At 38.9% G+C, this 13,222-nt stretch overlaps 1 protein-coding gene across 1 annotated transcript; it reads right to left on the bottom strand.

The window, feature by feature from the left end:
• Nucleotides 1-583: 583 nt before the first annotated feature.
• LOC6637668 (retrovirus-related Pol polyprotein from transposon TNT 1-94) lies at nucleotides 584-7,737 on the bottom strand. Its single transcript, XM_047013143.1, is given in 7 exon segments — nucleotides 584-735; nucleotides 801-1,073; nucleotides 1,076-1,154; nucleotides 5,581-5,906; nucleotides 6,067-6,344; nucleotides 6,501-6,832; nucleotides 6,928-7,737. Coding segments are annotated over 7 exon segments (2,250 nt in total).
• Between the last annotated feature and the right edge of the window lie 5,485 nt (nucleotides 7,738-13,222).

Raw genomic sequence — 13,222 nt, 5'->3', positions numbered from 1 at the left:
TTATAAAACTGGTTTTATTCATTCATTTTAAAACGCCTTTAGTTAATTGGTTAAACTGAAAATTAACTTTCTTTTGGAAAAAACCCTTCTTTGGGCCACAACCAACATTTACAAAAAAAAATGGGCAAAATTGGTTGATTTCTGAATGACTTATTAACTTACTAAAAAACGGCTTACAATTTTATATATATAGATATCCAACGTCTATAACCAATAACATATAAATTTTTCGACCCCTAAAATTTATAGCTTTAAAGTAAACATTCGTTTTTTATAAACACTTACACACTTGCAATAACAATTGTCCCTCATAATTAAAAAACCCAGTCCAATAAGATCCGTTTTATTCATAAACAATTGAACTCTTGCAATAATAATTGTCATCCTAAAAATCAAAAGCGTAAGAACGCAAATTCAACATTAAAATTGGGCCAATCAAATTAACCAACAGAAATATTATCCGTGTGTTACATCACTTACGGGGAGTGATGAAATTTGGCACAGTCTTCTGTTAATTCGTAAATATTTAATTTCACGACAATATCTCAAAAAATAACGAAGTTATCGAGAAAAGTCACGAAAATCAGGCGCGAAAATCATCCATTAGTATCTGTGATACTTGACTAGAATCTTTGAGAAAACAAAATACAGTGACAAACATCTCAACAATTTCCAGGGGATTGCCAAAAGTCAAACGTTGCATATTGTCCACACACAGAGCCATGCAGCCCTTGGCTAAAACGAAAATAAAATTAATAAATCAGCCACCTCTTTCTCTTATTAACATTTGTCCTACTCACAATGTATATAACTAACAACGGGATCGGTTAAACCATGTCTTGATATAGTTGTTAAGATTTCAGCTGCATTCTTACGCCATACAATATTATGTATGGGACATGGTGACGTTATGGCTGAGAATAATAACGTTAAATCATCCATGCGGGCTAACTCATCGGCGGGATAGGGATAGGAGCACAATTTGACCAGCAATTGAACAAAAACCTTTTGCAGCAATGTACGACGTTCCTGTGCATTGAAATCACTAATTGCGGCTCCATTCTCAAGTGGTCATCGTCATCCACAACGGGTAAATCGAAGAAAAGATACAGACATTTCACCAGTGTTGATGGTACAGCTGCAGCTGTCATCACCTGCAAAAAAGTAAAGAGTTAAGCACTGTTCGTGACTTTGACGTTTGTATGGGAGCTATATGATATAGTGATCCGATCCGGCTGAATCCGAGACTTACAACACCTGCAGTATATACAAACCTACATTCAAAATTTCAGCTCTTTAGCACTTACGGTCTAGGAGGAGTTCGCGTCGATCCAGACGGACGGACATGGCTATTTGAACTCGCTTCGTCGTGCTGAACAAGAATATATATACTTTATATAATCGGAAATGCTTCCTTCTATGCGTTGCATACTTCTGACCAAAATTAATATACCAATCTAGCAATCTATTTACAATCATATTGCTATTAGATTGCTCTAATAGCAATAAATACTAAGTTGCAACAACACAGTGCGTAATTTTTACAAAAGCCATGTCCACCAATTCGGGCCCTTGCTCTCTCGATCCCCACCAGCAACAGCTACAAGAACTAATTGTACAACAACAACGTGAGCGTCGACTCTCGGTCCAACGCAACAACGCGTACTTTTCGGTGGTGTCGCCGACCCCACTGAATGCTAACGTAAACAATAACTTACCGTGGAGAGAGCAGCGTGCTTCTCCATCAATATCGATAACTGGGTCACCGATTGCACCGACCAGCACCGTCAGCTCGTTGACAGCAACTACTGCAACGTCTTCCGAAGTATTGACCTGCCTCAAGCCGTCAACAACAAGTCGCCCAGAGTCAGCCACAATAGTAAACCCAACGGCTTCTAACTAAGCGGAAGCTAAGCCCGCAAAAAAAAAACAGTGGCAATACGCCGAAAATAACCGAACCAAATGAACGAGTAGCACTCCTTAGCGGGAATCGTTTTAAAATTCTTGCCGATCAGCAAGACGATCAAGCCGGCGCTGTAGATAAAGTTAAATCGGCTAGACCACCCCCTTTATACATCCGTGGAGCCAACTGCAGCGCCCTGATTTCGAAGCTAGTAGAAACAGTAGGGGCAAATAACTTTGTTGTAACCCCTCTCAATAGGGGTAACATTAAAGAAATTAAATGTCAATCCCAAACTGAGGACAATTTCCGCATCATCGAAAAGTACCTCCGTAATGCTAACATCAACTTCTATACCTACCAACTAAAAAGCAGTAAAGGGCTCCAGGTTGTGTTAAAGGGGATTGAGCCATCGGTCCCTACTCAAGAAATAGCAGACGCGTTAGTCGAAAAAGGATTTGCGGTCAAGTCCGTTGTCAACATCATCAACAGGAACAAAGTCGCACAGCCGCTCTTTAAAATCGAGCTCCAACCAGATGCAAAGCGGTTGAAGCCACCCGATCTACAACCTACAGCTTCTATTGCACAGAAGAATCAGATCCTCTCAATCGTAGAGGAGCCCCATAAGAGACGCCAACCACCGCAGTGTAAAAACTGCCTGGAATACAACCACACCTCTAACAATTGCAATCTTAGGTCAGTGTGTGTTGGCTGCGGCGAACATCATGAAGATGGCATTTGCACCAAGGACAGAAACAACGTCGCACCAAGACTATGCAGCAACTGTGGAGGGAACCACACGGCCAACTACAGAGGATGTCCTGTCTTTAAGGATCTTAAATCACACCTAAACGGGCGCAAACCCCCAGCTGGACCAAAAATCAACTTCAACGCCTCCAAAACTAAACAGGAGGTATTCTTCGCCAAGGCTGTTAGATCATCTAACATGCTTGCTACAACCAGTCCTAGTGTATCCTTTGCTAGTGTGCTCCGAACTGGACAGACGTAGCCCGCGAAAGTGACCCCGTCACTCCACCATATACAGAATCCGCAACCTAGCGCACCAGAGCTTGGCCAGCAAACTCCAAGTGGTTTAGAGGCCCCATTGATCTCACTCAACCAAAACATGACCACTTTTATGACGTTCATACAAAACTGTAAGCACGAACTGATGCGAGAATAAATAATGGCTTCCCTACGTCTATGTGGAATGATAACGGCATCTCCAAGCACAAAAAAGAACTGCAACTATTCCTAGACTCAAGTAAAATCGACGTTTTGCTGATTTCGGAAACACATTTAACATCAAAAAATAATTTTCAAATACCTAAATATACCTTCAACGCAACAAACTATCCAGACGGAAAAGCTCATGGCGGGACTGGTATCCTAATCAAAAACCGTATAAAACACTCCTTCCAGTTGTACAACACAATAGTCAACCCTCTCAATAAGATGGATTGAGTCTCACCGGGTAGGCCTACTTATTGGCCCACAGATCCACAGAAAGTGCCTGACTTGATTGATTTCGCAGTAACCAAGAGGATTCCACGTAACCGGATAACTGCGGATACACTGCTAGATTTAACTTCAGATCACTCTCCAGTGCTATTCACACTATTAACAAGACCTCAAGTACTTGAACGCCCATATAGGCTTACAAACAACAAAACAAATTGGCTTAAATTTAAAATGTACCCACATGGACTGTTCGCCGAAACTGGATGCTGCAGAGGACATTGATATGTGCGTCTCTGCACTTCAGTCGATGATGGGACAGGCCTACGAACCTGTTGACAGGCCTACGAACCGGCGGATAGAACAATTAGTAACAGAAAAACGACGTCTAAGAAGAGAATGGCAGATTACTTGCTCACCAGCAGCAAAACTTTGCCTAAGGCATGCTAAACGCAACGTCTCCAAGGCGTTAAGACAAGAGGAAAGCTGGGCTCAAAAGAAATACATCGAAAAGCTCAGTCCAACCATCACTAGACATCCTCTGTGGAAAGCCCACCCAAATTTAAGCGCTTCTACAGAGACAATTTCACCGATAAAGAGTCCAACCGGTGGATGGGCCCGCAGTGACGAAGAGAGGGCATCCGTATTTGCCACACATCTTAAAATGGTTTTTCAGCCAAATCCAACATCAAACTCTTCTGTACTTCCCCCTTCGAGAACATTAACGGATAGTGAGCACTCGAGACTGCAATCGGACGAGATCACTGCAGTTATTAAAAACCACATAAAGCCGATAAAGCCCCTGGCCATGACCTAATCACACCGAAAATGATCCTAGAACTCCCTATCATTGCCATACAATACATCTGCAAGCTGTTCAACGCTATAATAAGAATTGGCTACTTCCCAAGAACATGGAAAAGGTCCACTATAATCATGATTCCTAAAGTGGGAAAGGACAACACCAACCCATCATCCTATAGGTGTGCTGACATGTCTTTCGAAACTTTTTGAAAAGGTCCTGCAGATCCGGCTAAACTCATTTCTGGCATCGGAGAACACAATCCCTTCACGCCAGTACGGCTTCCGCGAAAAACATGGTACAATTGAACAAGTCAATCGCATAACATCCGAAATACGAACAGCATTCGAACTGCGCGGCTGTCTTTCTCGACGTTGCCCAGGCTTTCGATAGAGTTTGGCTGGCCGATAGAGTTTTGAAATCAAAGCTGGTGTACCGCAAGTCCACTGCCTGCAAAGCCTCCAAAGCCCAAATATATTATGAAAAAGAAAACGTAAAACTAAGAAACTGAACATTTTATTTCAGAGATTTTGAACAAATAGAATGTTTGGACCCACGTACATGGAGGGACCCAGACACAAATTTTGCGATTAAAAATGAAATAATAGAAAGCAATGATTATAGACCATTTAAACAACGAAGAAACATAAAAACTTAAAAAAGTCTTGTACGAATTCAGTGACATTCAGTACCGCGAAAGCGAAAATTTGACTTTCACGAGTGCTATAAAGCACTCTATTTGTACAAAACATGAGGACCCAATTTATAAACGTCCATACAAATATCCCCAAACGTTTGATATAGAATTCAACAAACAGATAAATGAAATGATTGAACAGGGTATCATTGGAAAATCGAATGGCCCTCCTGTTCACCCATTTGGATCGTTCCAAGATTTAGATCGTTTCCAAATTTAAATGAAGTCACAATAGATAAACAAATCCAAATTCCAGTCATGGATGAAATTCTCGACAAACTGGGAGAATGCCACCATTGATTTAGCTAAGGGATTCGATCAAATTCAAATGGATCCTGAATCTATTGCAAAAACAGCTTTCTCAATAAACATGGCCATTACGAATACACACGTATGCCATTTGGTTTTAAAAATGCAAGCAGCGAGAAAAAGAATGTAAAGCAGAAATGAAAGAATGACCGTTACAATTCAGATCGGATCATTCGAGGATAATAAGAAAGAGATAGACATACTTCGGTGCTTATATACATATCTTAACACTCCTTCTCAACGCGAAGTCTATCTTATACAAAAATTATTTTAATCCCAACATTTCTGTAAACTTTATATGTTTGACCTTACATAAGTTCTTTGTTAATATATCTGAGGTCATACTATCTGTGGGAATGTATTTGATATCTATTACATTTTCTTTATACATCTCCCTTACAAAATGATATTTACTTCAATATGCTTGCTACGTGAATGAAATTTGGCATCTTTAGCAAGACATTGTGCGCTCTGGTTGTCACTATAAATTAGCAGCTTCGCCATCGGCCCGAATCCCATCTCGTTGATCAGCTTTCTGATGTATATCGCTTCTTTGGCTGCTGTAGAAAGTGCTACGTACTCGGCCTCCGTGCTACTGAGGGCAACCAGATTTTGCTTCTTTGATTCCCATGACACCGCCGCTCCAGCAATAAGGAATGACCAACCGGTGAACGACTTCCGATCGTTAATCGCCAGCACAGTCCACATCAACAAAACAGTGGATAGGAACACCAGTTTTGCTATAATGAAGTCTCACATCTGAGGTACCTCTTAGATATCTCAATACCCTCTTGGCTGCAACTTCATGTTCCTTGTGGGGATCTGCATTTCTCTGCGCCAATTTAGCCACAGAATGTATTATATCTGGCCGTGTAGTCAACGCCAAATACAATAACGAACCAATGAGTGACTGATAGCGTGTCTTGTCCACCTGACCGCAATCATCGCTATCGCACTTCGTCTGGAACCCAACTTCTAGAGGAGTCGCGTTCGGCTTGCAGTCCTGCATACCATATTCATGCAACAAGCCTTCGATGTACTGCTTGTGGCCTATGGAGACATTGCCAGTCTTGCCATCTCGCTCGATTTCCATTCCCAAAAAATGATGGAGTTCACCGCCGACGACCACATCAAATTCGTTTGATATGAGCTGCTTTATGTGGGCCACGTCGTCTTTTCTGGTACATGCAAGTATAAAATATACAACAATAATACACAAATACCCCAATGGGTATCAATGTCAATGACTTTGCTCGTGTATATACACGGTTCGCTTGCACACGGAACGAAACCAATCTTCAAAAGAACGCTATCCAGCTTTTGGTTCCACTCACGCCCACTCTGTTTCAAGCCGTATGTAGCTTGAGTACACGCTTGGATGATCAGCATCGACAAAACCTTCAGGTTGTCGCATATAAACGTCATCTTGTAGCTCACTATTGAGGTGTTTTGCAGAGACATCCATCTGGTGCAAGTGCATCTCGTGCTCCACCGCCAACGCAATCACCAGTCTGATTGAGGAATAACGTGCAACCGGGGAAAAGGTTTCCTTGTAGTTAATTCCATATTGTTGACCACACCCTTTTGCGACCAATCTTGCCTTGAAACGCTGAACTTTGCCACTCTCATCTCGTTTGGTGGTAAAAACCCATTTACAACCGATAACCTTTTTGTTTGCAGGAAGATCAACCAAACTCCATGTCTTAATATTTTGTAGGTTGTCTAACGTCTTTCGCATCTAGTACATTGAGCATATTGTACTCTCTCAGTGCGAACAATCTTTGGTCTCCCTGGGCCTCTTCGGGTATATGGATGCTCCTCCTCAGCATTTTCTTCGTCACCACTTTGCTCATCAACAATTGGAATTTGCTGCTCCACAGAATTTTCTTCGTCACCACTTTGCTCATCAATAATTGGAATTGGCTGCTCCTCAGAATTTTCTTGGATTTCATCATTATGCACGCAATCAAGTTTTTCACTTGGCTGAAAGATTACCACATCTGACTCACATGATGATTCTCGACCGTGCTCCAACTCTTTCATGAACTTGTGCTCCAAAAACACGACATCTCGGGATACTACTACGGTCCTCTTGACAGGGTTGTAAAGACGATAAGCCTTGGCAGTCTCGGAGTAACGGAGTACCAAAATATGCTGCTTGCCTTTCGCTGAAAACTTGTTCTTATGAGTTTTATCTAATACAATAGCTTTCATACCAAATACTTTAAGATGAGATACGCTCGGCTTTTTCCCATACCAAACCTCGTATGGAGTATTGTCAGGCAAAGTTGCAGTTTCTGCTCTGTTCCGTAAATAGGCAGCCGTCATTATCGCCTCGCCCCAAAAAGATTCGCCAACTCCAGCATGCACTATCATGCTTCGCGCCATCTCCACCAAGGTTCTATTGGCGCGCTCCGCCACACTATTTTGTTGTGGAGTGTGGGGAACAGTGAGTTGTCTTTTTATTCCATGACTCGATAAGAACTGTTCAAATACATCGCTCAGGTACTCACGACCGTTGTCGCTTCGTATGGCTTTTATACGGTTACCCGTCTGATTTTCTGCTAGCATTTTGAAATCTTTGAATTTTTGGAAAATATCGCTCTTATTCTTTAACATGTATACCGATACATAACGTGATTTATCGTCTATGAAAGTTGCAAAATAGCGCGAACCACCTTGTGACGCTGTACTCATAGGCCCACAAATGTCTGTATGAATCAAGCGCAACAATTCCTTTGAGCGACTTTCCAAAAACTTCGGAAACTTCTTAACGCAAATTTTACTTTTTGCACATGTTTCACATACAAGGTCATTTGTACTACACACTCTGGCATTGAGACCATAGACCATTTCCTGCTTAATCATTTTATTCAAACTATCGAAATTCAAATGTCCGAATCGATCATGCCATTTGACCAGCTGATTTACATTTGTTTCTGCTGCAAACACTGTTTTTGTTTTACTTTCAAACAAAAACAAACCGTTGTGTTTCTCTGCGATCATTAAATCACGATTGTTACTGTCTTTAACAAACACTTTGTTTTTGACAAAAATTACTCTTAAGCCATTTTCTGTTGCCTTTGATACCGAAATAAAATTACATTGTAAGTCCTTTACATATAGCACATCAACAAATTCGATCGTGATATTTTTGCATTTTAGTTCCACTGTACCGCAACCTTCGGCTTCTATATAACTGTCGCCTGCTAACTTGATTTTCTCTTTGTGCTCACGCATACTCGTAAACATTGATTTGTCCGCGCACAAATGAGCTGTAGCGCTTAGCGATGGCAACGAGTCTCGCGTTTCTATGGCAACTACAAAATTTTCGAAATCATCATTTAAACTTGCCAACAAAATTATAACGAGCATTTCATCAGCCACTTGTTCCTGAATTTCACTTAACTTTTCTACGACATTAGAAAAATTATTCAAATGCTCTCGAATACTGTCTGTAGCCAACATTTTAGTATACAACAATTGCTTAAACAACTGTATTTTTCTAGCCGGACCGGAGGGCATGTGGATCGCGGATAACTTTGCCCATGCTTCGCTCGCGATTTTGCAATGTTTTATACCGTTGATCTGCGACGGACTTACGCACAACAATATACTTGCGAGGGCTTTCTCGTCTTTACTGTCAAACAACTCCTTTCGTTCAGCCGTATCAGACGCATCTTTTTTTAAACGACCACATGTCACCGACCACAAATCAGAATGAATCAGCAGACTTTTCATCTGTACTGACCATACACTATAATTTTCACCATCTAGTTTTTCGATTGACAATTGTGTACTCATCTTGAACAAATTAGTTAATCACAAACTTTAATTAACAAAACGAATCTCTTACAAGTCTTTCCGACTAGCCCGCACAGTTTTACTTTCCGTTGCCTGGGCCCATAACCTATTCGAGTAGAGGTTTATTAGAGACTAAACTTATGCATAAGAATATTCGCTACAGCGCAGGCAGCGAGAAAAAGAATGTAAAGCAGAAATGAAAGAATGTCCGTTATAATTCAGATCGGATCATTCGAGAATAACAAGAAAGAGATATACTACCACATACTGCGGTGGTTATATACATATTTAACAAAAACAGTAAATGAAAAACTAAGAACTTATAAATAGTGAAAATGATATTTAATAAAAAATACTCAAATTTGAAAAAATGCTCTACATATACAACCTTAAGACGAGACATAAAACAACAAACCGAACACCAGAGAATGTTTATCTATGCAGCATCCCCCGACTATAATACCCAAGCGAATAAAATACATGAAATATACATGAATACATGAATTTAAATAAACCTGGAAATAAATCAGTTAGATGAGAAACATTTTGAAGAACGAATAAGAGGACAAAAAGTCCCATACTACAAATCAAAATTCAAAAAGAAAAAGAAAGTTAATAAAAGCAAATATGACACTGGATTAATTACAGGTCAACAACGCAAGACCAACCATCAGGGAGTTCCGATCAAGATAACACGATCATTGGAGAAATTAGCGATTCTACAAGAAAATACCAAGACTCCTCAAACACTGATTTATTGAAGATGTCCACAAACCTAATTCCAGAGTTTGATGGCAGAACAGAAACAGAATCTCCAGAGGTTCATTAAATTTATTTAATTCACTAAAAAGCGAAACTAAACAGCAATCCAGTACGCCCAAAAGCTTGCTGAATCTCTGGAAGGAGCCTTTATAACGACGGTACACCGACGTAAGCAGCTAAGAAATATACACGTTCAGTTGCTACAGAATAGGGTTGTTGATAATATATCAAATATCAAATATATCGATATTTTTACAAAAAAAAAAAATATTTATATCGAAATATTTTTTTCCCTGATATATCGCATATCGATATTATTTGGAAATATATTTTTTGATATTATGGCTGGTCACACTTCACTTAAAAATCTTAAAGAAAGATGAGCTCGGCAAAAAACTTTTATACAAAAATAAACGCACAAAATGCCACCTGCAGCCTTTGTTCAAAAGTTATCAAATCAAGTGGTAACACTAGTAATCTCCTGTCACACTTGAGGAACAAGCACCCGGAAGCGCATTCAACATGTGTTAAGGTAACAAATATGTAATGCCAGAAAAGTCTCAGGAATTTTGCCGCGCAATTTTTTGACAGTGTGTGTGTGCGCGCGTCACTAGGCCTCTATATTCTTATGTATGTGTGTATACGTGTATGTGTATGTTTCGCCAAATACAAACTTTTCGCTTAAAAATTAATTATATTCAAAAAACAACAACAAGCTTTGGAATAATATTTGTACATATAAATTTTCTAATTTTCTTATTCAGAAACCGAATAAACCAGATGAGCTGAACCACAATTCTGATGGACAAACATCTATTGAGAACGCGTTTAAGTGTTCGGCGTCTGCTAGCTTAAGATCTCTTTAATTGGAAAAAGTTTATTGTTTTATTTTTAATTAATAAACAAAAATTAGAATGCATTTAAAGTTAATGTTATTTTGGCGGGTTTACGATTTTTATAGAGAAATAGAAAAAAATCAGAAATATCCGATATATCGATATATTTTGGTGATAAATATCGCAAAAGACCTGATGATATTTTTAAACAATGATAATCATCGATACGATATTTTTTACACATTTTCACAACCCTACTACAGAAGCTCTAACAAGGAATTGCATAAACAATCAGGTACGCAATGTACTAAAAGCAGGCATATTTCGTGACATGAACGAACTAACTAACAAAGTTCGTAGACAGTTGCACCTCGGAAACAGGACAGACAAATTCAGTCCCAACCGTCAGCAACAACAGAAATGGGCAAAATAATTTCAGAGGCAGAGGAAATTATCAAAATAACGGTTACAGAAATAACAATAATACAGGTGGATATCGTGGAAACTCCCGTTACAATAACCAGGAAGAAACAAAATTCCAACCTAAATAATTACATCCAAGGTAATTCCAGTAATGGAATTCGGAAAACCAATAAGTCCCTGCAGATATATAAGTGAAACTGTGGATGTATACACATTCAACCTTAGCCTTAGTATTTTTATCAAAGTTAAATATCAAAGAAGCTAACATCGGCTATGCCGAAGCTTATATACCCTTGCAGTCCTTGGTAATAATAATTTTACATGTTTGTTTTCTGCAACTCAATTCATCAATATACAAACAAAACAATTTTACTCTCTATTTTACAATTTGTTCTTCTTCTTCCCTCATTCCCAAAGCAAAGCAACGCACGCATACACATACACTTTATGTAGCTTTGCGTCTGTGTGTGTATGCATGTACTCTGTTGATGACGATAGACATAGTAGACAGCAAGCAGCGCTGCCGGCAGAGCTGGGAGCAGAGCCGATTATTATATTGACTGTAACTTGTGTTATATTTATCCGATCACATTCAAATTTTGGGATCTGGGGTTTTATATCACATATGTAAATTTCATAGCATACTCCAATTTTTATAAAAATGTTTCTTCTAGTTCTTCTAGAGCTATATGATACAGTGGTCCGATCCTGATGGTTTTCAAACTTTATTTTTCCGGGGTAATAAAAAACCCCGAAAACAAATTTCAGCCCGATAGCTCCTAAGACGGCTGAGTCAAACGCATACGCACAGACGGACGGACGGACATGGCTGTATCAACTCAGCTTCTCATGCTGATCAAGAATATATAATTAAACATCCAATTTTCCCAATAAGGAAAAAAAAGAATTTTGAAAGTTTTGCACGAGTGTGAAAAAGTACGGATACGGATACACGAATGATGGAAATACTTCAAGGAGTTTTTTTTGAAAATGATGAAATGACATCTTTTATAACAGGTGTTAGTCAAGAGATCATTAAAAGTTTGGCTGTTATCTTGAATGTTATAAATTGCAAGAAAATGGTAAATGGTGAAAAATTTTCCGAATATACTTCGAAGACTGCTCAACTTTTGACTGAATCGTATCCGCAAAAAAAAAATTACCCCAACGGTACATAGGATTTTTGATCACGGAAAGGATTTAATAGAATAATAGTGTTTATCAATTGGAGAGCTATCCGAAGAAGCACAGGAATGTAAAAACAAGGACTACAAAAGGTTCAGAAATACTAATACATTAAAAACTTCTCGTGTTAGACAAAATGAACCCCTTTTTAACATGCTAGAAGCCTCTTCGGACCCACTTATTACATCACTGAGACACGTGGCAAATAGCAACTATAGTCCCGAAATGTTGAGTTTATTAGATATTGATGTAAATATTGAAAATTATTTTGAAGAAAATCAGCCATCAATAGCAAATTTTCAAAATTAACATAAAAAGAAAATTAAAAAATTATTAAAAAATCAAATTAAAACACTAAAAAATGTTATATTTCAAAACTTTAAAATCATCTTTTCTTATTTGCAAAATTTATAATTCGTCTTTTCTTATCTTTCAACATTTTTTAAATCTTTTTTTCTTATTTTCCAAAAATTGTTGTTCGTCTTGGTTTATTTTTCAAAAATTGTAATTCGTCTTTCCTATTTTCCAAAGTTTTTAAATATTCTTTGCTTGCCTTCTGACTGTGCATGTAGTGGTAAATTCAGTCGTCTCGTCTCGATCTGGTAATCCTCATGCTAGCAGTCACTCTCTATGTGATTCCTAGTCCAAATCTCTGCTCCAGGTTACTTTTGCAAGAATGTTTGGATAGCGCCGAATCCAAGCAAGTTATATGTTTCTCATATTTTCGTCTTATGTTTTCTTCGTTTTGTCCCTCTTTAAACAAATTTGTCTTATAACGGTGTTCGTCTTTTACACATTTTCGCCTTTTTTGATTCTATTTCCCATGTGTTCGTCTCTACTCGTGAATTTCGGTTGCGAAATTCCGCACTCATTATACCATACACCCATAGGGTGAAATGGTATATTAAAGTCGCCAAAATGTATGTAACAGGCAGAAGGAAGCATCTCCGACCCCACAAAGTATATATATTCTTGATCAGGATCAACAGCCGAGTCGATCTAGCCATGTCCGTCTGTCCGTCCGTCCGTCCGTCCGTCCGTCCGTC

The sequence above is a fragment of the Drosophila willistoni genome, unplaced genomic scaffold (assembly GCF_018902025.1).
Source record: "Drosophila willistoni isolate 14030-0811.24 unplaced genomic scaffold, UCI_dwil_1.1 Seg572, whole genome shotgun sequence".
Taxonomy (NCBI): domain Eukaryota; kingdom Metazoa; phylum Arthropoda; class Insecta; order Diptera; family Drosophilidae; genus Drosophila; species Drosophila willistoni.
The sequence above is the reverse complement of the archived record's forward strand: the minus strand, read 5'-3'. Positions and strand labels throughout refer to the sequence as shown.